Source organism: Cnephaeus nilssonii (genome assembly GCF_951640355.1).
Source record: "Cnephaeus nilssonii genome assembly, chromosome: 8".
Lineage (NCBI taxonomy): Eukaryota > Metazoa > Chordata > Mammalia > Chiroptera > Vespertilionidae > Cnephaeus > Cnephaeus nilssonii.
This window is the reverse complement of record NC_137079.1, coordinates 40,926,711-40,942,623: the sequence shown is the minus strand read 5'-3', so window position 1 is coordinate 40,942,623 and position 15,913 is coordinate 40,926,711. Positions and strand designations below refer to the sequence as shown.

The window sequence follows — 15,913 nt, the reverse complement described above, 5'->3', positions numbered from 1 at the left end:
CAGCCGACGGGGACGCTGGTGTGAAAGGATGGGGACCCTTGTGTGAAGGGACGGGGACGCTTGTCTGAAGGGACGGGTGTAGGTGCCCTTTGGTGCCAAGGTCACAACCTTTCGCTGGCACTGGACCGGGCGGGGCGGTGAGATCCCAGGGCTCGAGTTGCAGGGCAGTGACCACAGTTGGCAGCCGGAGACATTATCGCTCTTGCTCTGAGGGCGGTGAGAGCTCATTTTCCCTGGAGCTGGTCGCTGGGTGGATTTTCAGGGTTTTCTCTACAGGAGAATAAGAACTTTGTTGGGAAAGAACATGAAGGAGATTTCATTGTGTGATCCAAAGAGAGCCCTCGACCTGCTCATTCTAGTCTTAGAAGTACAAACAAAGACGCTTTTTGTCATTTGTCTGGAATCCGTGTCAGCTCCCTCCTGGGGTCCACGAAGGGTTTCCTTCCTGTCCCGGATCTCACTTCTCGAGACACCCCCATGGCCTGGGGGGCTCCTTTTTCCACAGGTAATTTGGGACTGGGGAGTCCCAGAGAGCAGAGACACTGCCCACCTCGTGCGGCTGGGGACCCCGCGTTGTCAGCTCCCACACTCTGAAAGAACTTCCTGGATGCTGACAAAGGCACGCAGGTGTGCCCGCTGCTTGTCAGACCTCTGTCCTAACACCCTGGAGGCGGCCTTTATTGGGCGATACTTGCGGGCTGCTCAAAGCTTATGGAGATACAATTAAGCGAGGACTGAATCTTTCTCCCCAGCTCTGGTGTAACCGTCTGCCTTTTCTCTTCCATCCCCTCACCCTTATCCTCTCCCCCCGACACCCCCCTCCCCAGGCTCAGCAGAGGGCCAGCCTCACTCCTGGTGAAGGTGCCGAATCCCCAGGTGGCCAGAGCTGCCAGCAAGCAAAGGAACGGAGAGTTTCCGCCGACGAGTGCGGGCCGCGCCAAAGCCCCGCTCTGCAGAAGAGCCCGGCGGGTAACAAGCGGGCCGATGGCGCCGTGGAGGCGGCGGCGGCGGCGGAGGAAGAGGAGGAGGTCGCTAAGGATAGGACCCAGCAGAGTAAACCTCAGCCCCCGCAGCCAAGCACAGGTCCAGCATCCAGGGCTGCCCGAGGCAGCAGCACTTCTATTCCTTTCATTGACTGCAGTGATGTAGATAGCGAATACGATCTGCTCAGGGAACGAACGTCCCAGTCACGGTCCCAAACAAATGACAATTATGAGGGTGATTTGACCAGTGGTGTCTATCTGCTCTCTGGGGATGAGAGGCGCGTAGAAGCTAGGGGCAGGGCTTCCCCTCACTCGGCGAAGTCCTCCCGGCCTCCTTCCAGAGAATTCCTGGATGACGATTCAGCAGACCTAACCTTTGATGTGAGTGGGAGCCCCAGACTCCCAAGACATAGCTCCCTGATAGATGAGATGTTCAGGGGCTGCAGCGGCCGCAGTCCCCTGGCCACGCCGTTGTCTCCCAGCAGCAGAAGTTCAAGTCCAAATCTGAGTTGGGACAGGACTGGGTCTCAAGGCTATGTTTCCGAAAACGGGCATGGCCCCAGAGAGGGAAGTATGGGAGAAGATGCTCCCCCGAGCCAGGGTCCTCGCTATGAAAACTGCTCCCCCGTCTCACAAAGGCCATACTTACGCAACCTTCCCAGTAGATATAACAAGTCAGAGACAAACCCACTCATCCTGAGCCAGGTGGCATCCATCCCAGAGGCCCTGGACAGGCTTGATGGCCATGGGAAGGGAGAGCCGGCCAGCCTGGCTGGTTCAGAAGGTAGAATGCTGGCTAATGGGACACCTCTCCTGGGTCCCGCCTCCAAGGTGCCCGTGGTACAGCCGGGGTGTGCCAGTGGCGTGGCAGACCACCTGGCACCCCTGCAGGTGACGGAGGGCTCCACCAGCAGTGGGACTGAATCCAGCGATTCAGACTCGGACGCGGTGAGCCCTTGGAGCCAGCCCCTGGTGTTTGGTAACGCCGCGGCGCTGAGCTCCCCGTCCATGCGGAGAAGTAAGAAGTCCGTGGGTGGCCTGCATTTGAGCGAGGAGCAAGAGGAGGAGGAGTGAGGAGACCAGAAGGCACGCGTTTTAAGTGTTCGGAGTCGGGAGTCATGAGGCCAGGGTTTCATGCAGACCGTCTGTTTCTAGTGACTCGTTAATTCGTGATCAACATTTGTTCGAGGAAGTTTTGGACAGGCACATGTTTGGATAGGGCACACCTGACTTCTAAAATCTTTCAGAAAGACAAAACTTCACACAGTGGCTTGCTTTCCCAAAAAGGCGAACAAGATAAATAGCAGGTCATAATGACAAGTAACCAGGAGCTTGTCGATCTTTCTGGTTGAAGGCTAGAAAGAAATACTCCGTAGGAAGCTGATCGCGCAAATGGTGTGTGGTGTTTATGTGGACATTTTCTGTCTATGTTTAATTTTGTGTGCAGATCATCCTTCTGTTTTTGGAGTGTCCTCGAGATCCAGAAAGGTGTTGGTTTTACTCCCCCACTCCCTTCTTTAAAAGGAGGGCTGCTTTTCGGTGCCTCCCAAAGTCAGGAATTGACAAAATTCGAGGCCAAATGTAAGTCGATTGTTAGTTGAGATGAAGTGTTGGTGAAATCTTAGTCAAGAGTAATGAATATTTTAATGGGAAGAATTTGGAGTTATTTGTTCTTTCTAGACTTCATATAAAATGATATAAAGGTTGTCAAATCCTCAGAAACTATAATTTACGTGGGGTTGTTGTTTTGATTTGGGTTTGCGTTGGTGGGTCAAATAGTTATGTTTTAAGAAGCTATAACTCTGGCTGTCGGAATCTCTTGGTGAAACAGAGAAATGCTGTTGAGTGACGATGCAGGGGAAGTAAAGCCTTACAATAGGCACTTGTCGCCAGGCGGTGAGCAAACGGAATGCCTGCCTTTGCCTTGTGCACAGCACAGAGAAGGAGCGTTTCCCAGTGTCGTTGTCCTTGGTTTTTATGCCGTTGGTTCTTATGCACGTTCTGAACTATTCCCTCTTGTGAATAGTGAGTGTCTTGGGAAGTGACTCTTGACGTTTCCCTGTGAGAAGTCTGATTTCTTTTTAAACCTTGCCCCGCTAAGCCAGTGCCTTTCGCTAGCATACCTGCATTTTAGATAGGAGAGCCTGGTTTTAACTTGCATTATTTCTCAGCCTTAGCTGCATATTCTAAAATTAGTGATGCCTGGGCCCTGACCCTAGACATTTTTATTTAATTGGCCTGGAGGGCCACTTGAGCCCCCAGATGGTTCTACTAGGTAGCCAAGGGTCACTTTTCAGCCAGATACAATTGCCTTCTAGAATCTAGTTTAAAAGATCAGCTGAATTTTGAGCTTGCTTACAGAGTAAGAAGAGTATCACAAATGAATTTTTTTTTTAAATGCCTGTTCTTTAGTACTTTTCAGTCTTTGGTATTTTTCTATAAAAATGAATTGTAGAATCAAATTTTTAGATCCTAAGTAACTACAGAATTATTGAAAAGAGTTTTAGAATGCTAAGTCCCTGATGTGCCACCATGCCAGTGGCCTTGCTAAACTCATTATGTGACTCTCACAGAGAAGAGGCTGAGCCTGTTTGGGAAACTGAGTAGAATTTGGCAGCAGCATATCACCAGTAGAAGGATTGCCTGACTTTGTGGTTCACAGTGATTATCTGTCCACCCGAATGTCAAGAAGCTGGTTTTAAGGATTCTGAGAACTTAATTCATTTATATACAAACTTTTGTTTTAACCTCCTAATCATTTGATTCAGTGCATGATTGATGAATCAAATTGATTATTGGATAGTTTGAAAGATGTTCATTGAAGTAGTCTTTTTATGTCTTACTTTAGATTTATATACTTAACAGATCACGGAATTTTAAAACTGGAAGGGACCTTAGAGATCACCTAGGGCAAACCTTCATTTTCTGGATGAGAAACCTTGTTCTGACCAAGTTAGGAGACTTCACCTGGTCATACAGCTAGTGAGTGACAAAGCTAGAACCCTGTTCCTAGACTTCAGCTTTTTACTTTAAGTGACCGCTTCATGCAGTAGGACCTTTGTGAGTCAATATTTTTAATTTTTGAGAATCTCGTATGGATTAATAAATAAAGTCATATAGAGACCAGGAATCATGTAGACTTAGGCAATTATAGTTCGTACTAGGTAGGAAGGACTACTGCTTTTTATATCATGGGATTTTTGCAGTTATGACATGTTTTTGCATATTCTGTTTTAGACTTAGAAAAAGATGTCAATTTACTGTATAAAAATCTAATCAAATGTGAGTTACACAGGGTCACATTTGCAATCCTGTGGTTTATTTGTGAATGTGATTTGTTCAAATGAGTTTTCTCTTTACCTCTAATTATACAGCAGTCTGATAATGAAATGTGAATGAGTAATAATATTAACTTACCCAGCCTGTGATGTTAATCATCAAATGTAAACCTCCAAAGCAAAACAGGCTCCAATAATTTGTCTTGCTTTTTCCTAAAGAAGTGAGTTTAAAAGCAGCTGATCAACAGTGGAATACTCAGTTCTATACTGAATAGATTGTCCACTTTCAGGGCTGTTCGTAGAATTTTCCTTGTGTTGGTTTGGTACCAGCCAAGCAACTCATTTCCGGCCTCTTGGCCAGTATTTATGAAAGCAACAATCCTGGTGTGATTAATGGTGCTTGAAAGGGAGGGAGTGTAGTTTGTTCAAAAGCCACATACCCTGAAGTGCTGGGAATATTCACTAATTGCCTCTGGAGGAGCTGGCCCTGCACGAATTGATTCCAAGCATTGGTGGGAGAGTAAACGTCGTCATTCTTTGAGCCTGATAGAGCCAGTTTGTAGAGGTGACGTGGTTTCTCACTGTGCATAGATCGAGGAAAGCCAACTGCCTCCACCTCTCACCTTCCGTGCCCTGACCTTTTCGCAACTCTTTCCCTGGCCTCTGGAATCTCACTGTGTGGCTTACGGAGGTGTGCACAGGCATAAAGTTAAGTAAGAGTCGGGGAAGATCAGAGAGGGGCTTGAGTGTGAAGAATAGACAACAGATTAGAAGCCTGTGGATTCTTTCAGATTTCCAGAGGGTTTTCCAAGACAACATATAGTGAAGAGGTCTCCTGAATCAGCAGGGAACCCAGGTCTTCACATAAGGGCTACTCTATGAAATGATATCTTTAAGGCCTTGAATGGGAGACAAACCATTGGTAGAAACAGAAATCCCCAAGCCACTCAGGCCTACTCCAGGGCCTCCTTGTATAAATATCTTCGGTTAGCTAGTATTTCAAAATATGTAAATTGTAGACCCTTTTGTGGTTGGTTTTGTTGCTGCTTGTTCAGGGCAAAATAAAAATGCAAGAAATCATCTTAGCATGGAGAAATGCATTTAATGAGTTCCAGAATTTAAAATGACTTGCTCCAGCTCCTTTTAACAGTCATCTGTATTCCATTGCCGATATTTTATTAGACAGGCATTTAATTAAAGGAAGTCTGTGGACCAGATTCTTCCCCACATATGTGATTCATATTTGGGAATTTCTCACAGATTTATCTCACCAAATTGTGCCATGTGGCCTGCACTTAAAATGTGAATAACTCCAATTTTATTCTCAAGAACTTCTTTGAAGATTCAAGCCACACAATGCTAAAAATAGCTAGGCCTGCAAAACTAAAATACAGCATGAGTCTCATGAAATTTCCACCCAGTGCACAAAATCCAAGCTGTCCTCAACTGAGTCAGACACTCAACTTGCATTATTAGCCCTGGATTCATTTTGATTGAGGTTGCCAAGCAGTTTCTGAAAGAAGAAAAAGATTAAACTAGTAAACTGTCCTTTTAACTTGTATTTAAAACGTTGGGAATGCACATATCTATAACATCAGTGTTCACATGCTTTTAATCAACTTTTTTCCACTTAACATGTTATTCCATATTTCAACACAGATTGGGTTTGGTGCAGTTGTAGCCATTAGTGAGTAATTGGGCTACCGGTAGGCCCACCCTTAAATTAAGAAATCTGGGGCCCCCTTCATCGTTAGGTTTATTTTGAGCTGATTTGCTTCTATCTCCCTCACCCTTCTCTGCCTAGGCCCTTATTCTTGTTAGCCAGGATTTATGAGATCTCAGAGTTGCCTTCCCAGGAAGGGCTCTTAGATCTTCTCTGTTGTGTATAAACATCCCTCTTCTGACAGTGTTGAGCTCAGTTACCGTAAGGCTGGCCTACTTCTAGTTGAGTCTGTTTTAATTTCTGCAGATTTTACAAATCAAACTGAAAAAGAGTCCTTCTGTGCAATAGAGCAAGTCTCCTTGAACCTGAAAGAGGTGGACATTATAAAGTAATCCATTGCAGGTAGCTCTCTGATGAGGTTGACATTCAGCCACGTTAGCCAAATCCATAAGATCCGATGGCAGGAAGGTACTGGTGAGTGGCCTTCTACCAGCAGTAAGTGATTAAGGAACTTGACTCTGGCGACATTAAAGAATTTACTGGTGCTGTGTTTTCCTTGTTAGTTTAATCCCATCTGTTTCTGTTTAGTTGAGTGAAACTTAATACAGGAAAACAGGGTCTCTAGTGTACATGTGTGCATACCTCTAACACTGGTTGCTGGTATTTAAAACATAGCCATGACTTTTAGATCAAAATAAGCATGCCACTTACTATAGCAGTTTTCTTGTTATTAAAAAAATAATAATAGTGAAAGCAAAAATATATATATATGCATGATGATTTGGCCTAGTGTTGTAGGCATCAAAGCTCCAAAGTGGCCTGGTTGCCACCTGTTTAGATGCACACTGAAAAAGAGCTACTTAAGTGTTTTCTTGGGTTGTAACCTAGAGATTTTCAAGTATTTCCCCTGTGAAGAAAAGTTGCACATGCTGATTTGTATGCCCTGTAAATATTGGGGAGGAGGTGGGTAGAGTCTTTTTTTCTTTTTCTTTTTTTGAAAAAATGTTCTTCATAAAACAGCATTTAGCTGTAAAAATCATAGAAGAAACTTATAGCACGAGTAACATTTTTTTTCTTTTCTAGTGAGAGCAAGTAGACACCCTGGTGGAAGCTAGGAAAGAATGAGGAAATCTTTCCCTGAAAGCTTTACAGATTGAATAGCTTCTGATTTGTTCAGGTCATCTCACTGTGAATTGACTGAATGACGCAGATCCGCAGCTTAGCCTAGAAACTGCCTTCAGGATCTTCTTGGCCTCTGGCATTTGGTTATAACTTGCAGTGGAAGGTAGCTCATTTGTGTCTTCATGTGGGTTCCAGATCAGGTTACTCTGATATGTCTTGGGGTGGTTTTATATTAGAAAGCAGAGAGGATTAAAAATCAGCTGTTGACATGGGATATCTGCAAGGCTGATGCTTTCATGCAATCATGGAAGTGGTACTGGAAGATACTTGAGCTTGCTTCTGGGCCAGGTGCAACGATTTCAGAATATTGAAGAGTAGAAATCACTGCGAAATGCAGCACAAACCAAGGGCACTAAGGAAGGAAGGAAAAATGTGTGTGTGTGTGTGTGTGTGTGTGTAGCAAAAAGCATGAATTGGAGGTGGAGGTGATACTGGGGTATGTGGACACCATGCTCCTGCTTTATTATAAATTTGGGTTCTTAACTGGCTCTCAACCAGGACACAGTGGAAGGGTCATTTTGGAGCCTGCGATGGTGTGGAGATAGGCCTGTCATTACTCATGGATGGGCTTTCTGGCTCATGAAACTGGGCCAACAACTGCTTTTTCCTGGGCCTCAAAGTTCCTTTGTAAGAATTAAATCATTTGTCAACTCTGCCTGCAGTGGAATGTAGAAAGACCAAAGATGATAGGTTTTCCTTAGTCAAGAACATGCATCTGCTGCTCTCTCTCCATGCACCTAAATGACGGATGGGTTCCATCCCTTACGCTCACCCCCTTTCTGCCTGGAAAGTTGCCACGAAAACCTAACTAACCAAATCTCACAAGCTTGGGCTATATTATTAATCCAACTCCCTTCTGTTCTCTCTGTGTGTATATTTAATACTAGAGATGAAATATTTTATTAAAATTTTCTAATACACCAAATTAATTTTAAAATAGAAAAGGCTGGGGACTTCATTCTCATTTTTGTCATTTGTTTAATAAATTTGAGACATTTTTCTGTTGTACCATTGTATGCACTGTTTTGTCAGCATGTACCTATCTAAGAGAGGACGCTTTTTTTCGACATTCTGTCTTTACCCTCAAAGCATGGTATGCCTTCTGTTCCCTGCATTATTGGAGCACTGTCTGATGTCTTTTTGTTTTTTTGCTTTGTTTTTCCACTGCTGAATACCAATTTGTATTTGGAATACCTGTTTCCTCTAGTGATCCTGTTCACTCAACAGCAAGCTTTAGCACTGACTCAGGCTGGTGGTCCTGCGGGCGCCATCTTTCACTCAGCGTAGGGGAGCGGAAGGTGAAGAGACTTCACTTTTCTGATTTCACCTGCTGATGAGCCTGAACTTTGTACTGTGAGTGCACAGGGGCAGGGAGCCTTTGGAAGTGAGCAGAATCACTGTGGATGGGGGAGAGGGCCCAAGGAAACAGAGAGCATCTGTGACCGTAGCCTGCATAGGGGAGCTCAGACAGCTAGCCAAAGATGGGCTTCGGACTTTGAATGGAACCGCCACTCAAATGGGAATAAAAAAGTTGACATGGTTCAAGTCTATAACAGAACTTAGTTGTGTGTTTGCTTTGGTTGCGGGGTGGGGGGTGGGGGGGGGAGGTAGGTGGGAATGTAGAGAAGACCTCACTGAGCTCAGCCCCAATTGGCTTCTCAATGGCCAATATGCTGTTTTTAGTTCTGAAATGTACCCCAAATGTAGGCTCTCACAGATACTGTCTGGTTTCGTCTTCTCCCCATGGCCTAAGGGTGCACTGTCTCGATAAAGCATGGATCTACACTGCTGGGGAGGTTGCTGGCCTCTCAGTAACAGTGCGCTTGGTGGTTCTTTAAGCATGGAAGGCCAAACTCATGTAACAGTGTATGCACGATATTAATATTTCTTGTTAATCTAAACTGAAGAGGCTTTTACTTGTCCTAACAGATATCTCGCTGTAAACACTGTCAATTGTAACTGTTCTTTCCCACTGATGCCTGAAGCTTTGTCCTGAGTACAAGATGGTATTTTTCATTGGTACGAAGCACCATGTTCCCCAGTCCGAACACTGCCACCCCCACGTTTCCACCAAGGAGAATTCTCCTTTATCTCTTCCCCATACGTAAGAACAAGCTAGTGCACCTGCTGTCCTGTTTCCAGTGGTAGCATTGCTCTCCTTATTTTTCTGCCAGTTGCACCACTGTTGCTTTTCTGAATTGCCTGATGAATGGCGAAGGTGATGTTTAGCTGCTTGTAAAACTTTTCTTAAAGGAACTTGGTCTGAAAAGCACATATACGTTACCCTCAACAGCCGAAATTATCAGGAGGAGGACACTACCACTGTGATTGGTAATCCTATACCCTGGTTTTTCTTATGGAACCTTATCATGTCAATAAAACTTGGTCAGATTTCTTCACATATTCCATTGGGGTGGGACCCAGCTTAGTTATCAGACTAGAGTGAATCCTGCCCATTCTAGAGACTACCCATTATTCAACACAATGCTGACCTTTCTTTGATAACTGGCTTTCAAATGCAGACAGTCTCCAGAGAGAGTTCATTGTATTTTCTTTTAGAGGGAGATTATAATTTAAAAAGAGCCTTTAAAAAAAAATAGATGAAAACCTCCACCTGCATTTCCTGTGTGTGCCTTTGGAGCGTATTCTGGGTAGATAGAGAGAAAATCTCATCTATTTTGGGGCCAAGTAACAGGAAACAAATCGTGAGAGGTGAGTGGAATCTAAAAGCTTGCCAAATGAAGGTATGTATTTGAGGGAATATTGAAGAATCAGCATAGATACTTTTAAAATCATTACACTTTTAAAATATTTCAAAGGAGGACTTGAGAAAGCCATCAGTATTCCTATTTTCTTCAATATTCTCATTCTCAAATATTTAAATACTGTTTAACAAACCTGTGGATTATTATTTTTAAAATTATTGTCAGGTTTTCTAGTGTCCTCCCTTAACAGGAAAAATGACACTTATCCCATTTAAAAGACGGAGATTACCAGTTTATTGGCCAGTTTCACACACTGCATTAGGTATAGTTAAGAACTAGAAAATGCCCTCTTCCCAGCCTTGTGTGAGTTTGTTCTGAAGCCTTGAATACAGTTGGAGGCCGTGGGTGGGCCTAGCAGCTTGTGCCTGACCCCACAGTGGGAATCCAGGTGGGCCTTGGCTTGCTGATCAGAAACTGTTCCCACTGTTCTTTATCACTGATGAAGAGCTGGTCTGGGGAGGCTGCAGTCCTGGGTAATGCTGCAGCGTCAGCTTCCCCAGAGCAGACAGGAAAGCAGAATGATGAATGTGTTTCACTTTAAAAAGATGGAGAAGCGAAGCCAGTTTCTGGGCTGGGTGGTAAATGGAAATCCATAAGTATAGCGGTGCTCATTTGAAGTTCTCATTGTTTGTGCCATGAGAATGTGTGCATTTAGAAGAATTTTAGAAAGTATTTACCAGAAATGCTTCCCTGGAGAGCAATATTCATGAAGGCATTTCTAGTTCCTGGGGTGACATACACTCAGCCCTCGTGATACAGATGAATGGCAGGGAGGAGGACATGGGACAGGGCCAGGAGAGCGGGGGGGGGGGGGGGGGGGGGGGGGAGAGGAAGGGGGTGTAAATCATTATTGAAGAGGTGAAGGATTTGAAAGCTAATAACTGAAAATATAACCGAATGCTTAAAAAAATGCCGGGCAATTTCTAGAAATAGGAAATATAGTTTGTAAAAAGAATCAGAAGCTTCCATACTTTCAGGATGCAACTGACCTTTTTCTAATCTCTTCAAACTTCTTTTCACCTATTGCCTTAATACCCAGGTGCTTTCTGGAAAGGTCCCCCCCACATTATTTACCCAGAGGCCCTTGCTGAAAGGAATTCCTTTGTTGTCAATTTGTCACAGAGGGAAAAAAGATAATTCCCAGGCGTTAATAAGTTCTCAGAGTAGCAATGGACTCTCAGTCACAATTTCTCTTTGCCCAGGGCTGTGCCTTCAAAGCGGTGGCAGGCTGCATGATGGGAACAGGCTGGGTACGTCTAGCGGACTCATTTTATCTAACCACACAACTGTGTTTGTTTGCTTGCTTTGGAAAATGGGCTACTTCAATGAAAATTGCTTACCTGTGGGTCTAATAGCTGTCACCTTAGACTCAGCTCTTTCCTCTTGACCGAAGATGGGCCCAGTGTGAGCACCGGGTTGCACGTGCTTATCACACGTTGGTGCCAAGTCAGAAGAGAATTTCAATGACTCATTAAGCTGCCAAATTCTACTGAATACCCTCGTCATTCTACTTCATTGGTTGCCGAGTGGTAAATGAGTTACACATTTTTGTTCGGACCATGTCACCTCTACATTTCCAAAGCCTCGCGTAGATTCTGCTCCAAGGACGCAGCTCAAATGAGCAAAATCGCACTTGAGAGTTTTAGGCCTTTCGCTGCCTTAGCGTTGCCGATAGGTTCCTAGAACAGGCTTTTGTACTCGCTGACTTGTCGGTCTAACCGTTTACACGCATCACCCTGCCTTTCCTAGGCCCCAACAAACCAGTTGGAGTAGCTGCTCCGGAAGTGGAAAGGGCCACTCTAATTCAGTCAGTGGTGACACGTATCTTGGGGCTGTTTGAGTGAATGAGGCAAGCTTTCCCCCAGCAACCGGGGCCTGACCTGGGGCTGTCGCCTACTCACCTAGGAACGCGGGCCGTTGTGACGTTTGTGTTCAGTGTCGTGTTCTGAGCCCTGGCTCCGATGTGGCCCGTTGGGAATTCTCCTAGACGGCTGTCTTTGAAATGGGCCCTGCCTTCTTGACAGGGTGGCGTCTCTCCTGAAGCCCTAGTCTGTCCGCTCATGCTTCCAGCTGCTCAGTCCGCTGAATAGCGGTGTCCCAGGGGGATGCACCAGGGCGACAGCTTTTGACCTTTGGAGAGTGGAAGTGCTTGTACTTGAGCGTGATCACCCTTATTTTCTCCCTCACAGTGTGGCACTGGGTCTTTTATCTGCTGCTGGATGCTGTCCAGGGCCTAATTGGTACTGTTTCCCCACCCCCACCCCCCTCCTCTTCAAGCTAGCCTTCTAACTGCTTTTTCTTCTTGGCTCCAACTCTTTCAATGACAAGGGGAATGCTTTCTCTGTTCCACGCCCCTGCAAATGCAAAGCCCAGCACGTTCTCACTTATAACTGCCTCACCTGATCTCGCGCACAGCGTGAGAGCTGAAGGTAAGCCCCCCGAGTTCTACCAGATGGCTGGTGGACAAAAAAGCGTGACTCGCAAACAGCAACTCACAAATGCATGAACTGTTTTGATCTCCAGACAGACTGCCAGAATTTCTCTTTTCTAATTCCTATTTGTAGTGATAACATTTTAATTTTTGTGATTTAAGAAAGAAAAAAAAAAGAATAGTGTAGTACCGTGAAATAATTGCAGTTCTCATTGTTGTCACTATTTCTATTTCACGAGTTCCAATTCTTTCTAAATCATTGTATTCAGTTGTGCACTGGTGTCAATAAAATTGGCATTTGTGAAGCAATTTCTGGCCTTTTTTCTCCGGGTTTCACTGGGTCTGGTGGTGTGTGGGGTGACTGGGTCTTTTTCTAACACCAGGACTTCATTTTAATGATTGCATAATAAAATGCAAGGATTTAAATGCAGGGGTTTTTCAATGTGAACTTCCTGATTCTGCCTTTTCCTCACATTTCCTAATCTTGTTCTTCAAAGAGCATTGTACTGACCAGTAGCCAGTGGGCAGGACGCATGCTTTCGTTGTTTTTCTGGGTGTGGTGGCTTCTCACCCATGTGTCGGTGACACAGCTAGCTGATCAACCCGGGCCTGGGTGGGGGCTGGTGGTGGCTTCTCCATGGTTGGCTCAGACTGGGATCAAGTTCACTACCCTGTTTCATTCTAGCCTGTCCTATCTTATAACTTCATAATGGATATGACAATCCAGAGGGAGAGGATAGATGTAAAAAAACAAAACAAACAAACACAACAAAAAAACGGGGGGGAGGGGGATTACGCCCAGAAAATGGCACTTCACCTTTTTCTTCAAGATCCTTGATAGTGTGAGGAGTAACAATGAACTGAAACTACATATTGGGAAATGGAGAAATCATTTACATTGTCTTTTCTTATAATGGTAACAGGCAAGACTGCTGGCTGCTTTAACCCTGTTTGCCCTAATACTAGTTCTAGCAAATCCACATTAGGTAAGAACACTGAGGTTAGAGGTATGTGTGAAACATCCTGTTTAGCTTCCATGGTCTGAGGGATTGATCGTTGCAAGATTCTGTTGGCAAAGAGTTTCATGTATGCATCATCCCTTTGGCTGACTCACAATGGATAATTACACATTTCCGTATTGTTTAATATGGCATCCTTTTCAGAGGAATAATTAATCACCTGTCACTTTTTGACTTATAAAAGGGTCTTGGGATAATGTAATGACCTCCAGCTTTGCATTTTCAAATGACCACCTTTGCGTGTAAATGTGATGCTAGTGTTTCTGTCCCAAACAGTGAGAGAGACATGGAGTGACATCACCAGGTATACCGAGCTTGTTTCTGTTCTCTGTCGACTGGGGAGGTAGCTGCTTTACCTTTCTTTAGTGGTGGCCCGTTGTTATGAGATGTAGTCTGTCCTCGCTGCTCCAGTCGTCTCGTCTCCTATTAGCATAGCTCTGTCACCTAGTCATTTCCCACGTCTCCTTGTAATGTAGACGCTGTCTTTCTTGAGTAATTCTTAGAAGCTAAGGCAATAGTTAGGAGATGATTCTATGTGGGGATACACTATGTTTTTAAACTGTTGTGATTCTCTAAGCAGAGTTCTCTACCTTATCATTAATTACATAACGGAGGCTCCATTGAATTACTCATATTATGCTATCTCTGTTAAGGCAGCTGCTACTTAGAAAAAAAAGTAGAAAGTAATGAAGCCATGAAGTTTACCATTGAGTAGTCAAGGTTCTAAAGATTTGAAAAGGTGAGGTTATAAGTAGAAATCAGGTCCCAGAGGAATTACTTTTTTTTTTTTTTTTTAATACTTCTCATCCCCAAACAGGCTCCCTGACTGGTAGCCCTCACCTTTCAGAGCTGTCCATCAACTCGCAGGGAGGAGCGGTACCCGCCAACGTGATCTTGTCTCCCAACCTGAGCCCCGACACCAAGCAGGCCTCTCCCCTGGTCAGCCCGCTGCTGAATGACCAGCCATGCCCACGGACCGACGACGAGGAGGAAGGCCGGAGAAAGGTGTGGGGGTTCGTGCACGCGAGCATGTTGTTCTTTTTTGAAAGTGTAGTGGTATACATAAAGTAAAACTGGCCATTTCGCCATTTTTAAGGTTTAGAGTTCAGTGACATGAAGTACATTTTTTAATGTTTTTATTTTGTTAATCCTTACCCGAGATATTATTATATCGATCACATAACTGAAGCTCCATTGAATTACTCATATTATTATGATCGCAATTAAGGCAGCTGCCACTTAGAAAAAAGAGTAGAAAATAATGAAGCACATTAAGTTTGCGCATTAAGTTTTTAGAGAGTGTGGAAGGGAGAGATGGAGAGAAACATTGTTTGGCTGCCTCCTGCTCACGCCCTGACCAGGGCCAGAGCCTGCAACCTCGCTTCACCAGAATTGAACCTGGGAACCTCTAGTCTGCAGGCCGATGCTCTGTCCACTGAGCCAAACCGGCTAGGGTAACATTAAGTAACATTTGCATTATTGTATAACCATCATCACTATTTATTTCCAGAACTTTGTCATCATAACTTTGTACTGTAACTCTGTACCCATTGAACAAGAATTCTCCACCCCCAGCCCCCAGAAACCACTATTCTACTTTTTGTCTCTATGGATTTCACTACTCTAGGAACCTCATATACTAAGTGGAATCCTACAGTTCTTACCCCTTTGTGGTTGGTTAATTTCACTCAGCGGAATATCCTCAAGGTTCATCCACGTTGTAGCACGTATTGCAATTTTCTTCATTTTTAAGGTTAAGTAATATTCCAGTGCATGGATGTACCACATTTTGTGTGTCCATTCATGTGTTGATGGATAGTTGGGTGGTTTCCCAACTGCAAACAATGCTGCTGGGAACATGGCGGGCCAGTGTCTGTTCAAGTCTCTGCCTTCGTGCTTTCTTGCATATCCTGGGTGGGCTCCTGTGGGAAGCAAGCCAGGTGGCTAACACCAAGGGATTTCTTTTTACTTAATGTTTAAAGAGAAAATAGACTCTGGCCGAATTGGTTAGAGCAGTGGTCGGCAAACTCATTAGTCAACGGAGCGGCAAACCGCCGCTGACCACTGGGTTAGAGTGTCATCTCAATATGCCAAGGTTGTGGGTTCGGCCCCCGGTCAGGGCACATCAAGAACCAACCAATGAATGCATAAATAAGAGCAACAACAAATCCCTCTCTCTGTCTCTGTCTCTGTCTCTCTAGTCAATTTTTAAAAATAAATTAAGGAAAAGTAAAGCCAATGACGGGCCTGCTCTAGAGTGGTGCCGCCTGCCCACCTGACCGGTGGGTTCCAGAGAATGGAGTCACACTGGCGTCCCCAGCTGCTTGCACCCTTGTCCCTTTCTCAGCCACCCTTTGCAGGCCCACGAACAACGTGGCTTCTATTTTCTGAACACCAGCCCCACCGGCCACGGCACCCAGGACCAAGGCCATTGTGGTTTCTGTTTCGTTTATTTCCTTGAAGATTGCATCACTTTGCCATTTTACTAATTAATTAGCTTTTCAGATGTCCAATTTTGAACGAATAGTCCTCCTTGGCGGCTAACCTACTCATTCGAGGCCTTTCACTGAGGGGAATATTTGCATGGGAGAA

The 15,913-nt window shown here is 44.8% G+C and overlaps 1 protein-coding gene across 5 annotated transcripts in view; it reads left to right on the top strand.

The window, feature by feature from the left end:
* FARP1 (FERM, ARH/RhoGEF and pleckstrin domain protein 1) overlaps positions 1–15,913 on the top strand; it is a gene marked incomplete at its 3' end in the record, with an annotated part of 283,703 nt that overhangs the window by 222,908 nt on the left and 44,882 nt on the right. For 3 of the 5 annotated variants that reach the window (XM_079779457.1, XM_079779458.1, XM_079779460.1), the window contains exons 13-14: positions 828–1,083; positions 14,139–14,326. In XM_079779457.1, coding sequence (XP_079635583.1) covers positions 828–1,083; positions 14,139–14,326 — 444 coding nt within the window. Of the gene's footprint in view, positions 1–827; positions 1,134–1,829; positions 1,963–14,138; positions 14,327–15,913 lie in introns of all 5 variants that reach the window. The other 2 variants (XM_079779461.1, XM_079779459.1) reach the window with 2 other exon arrangements.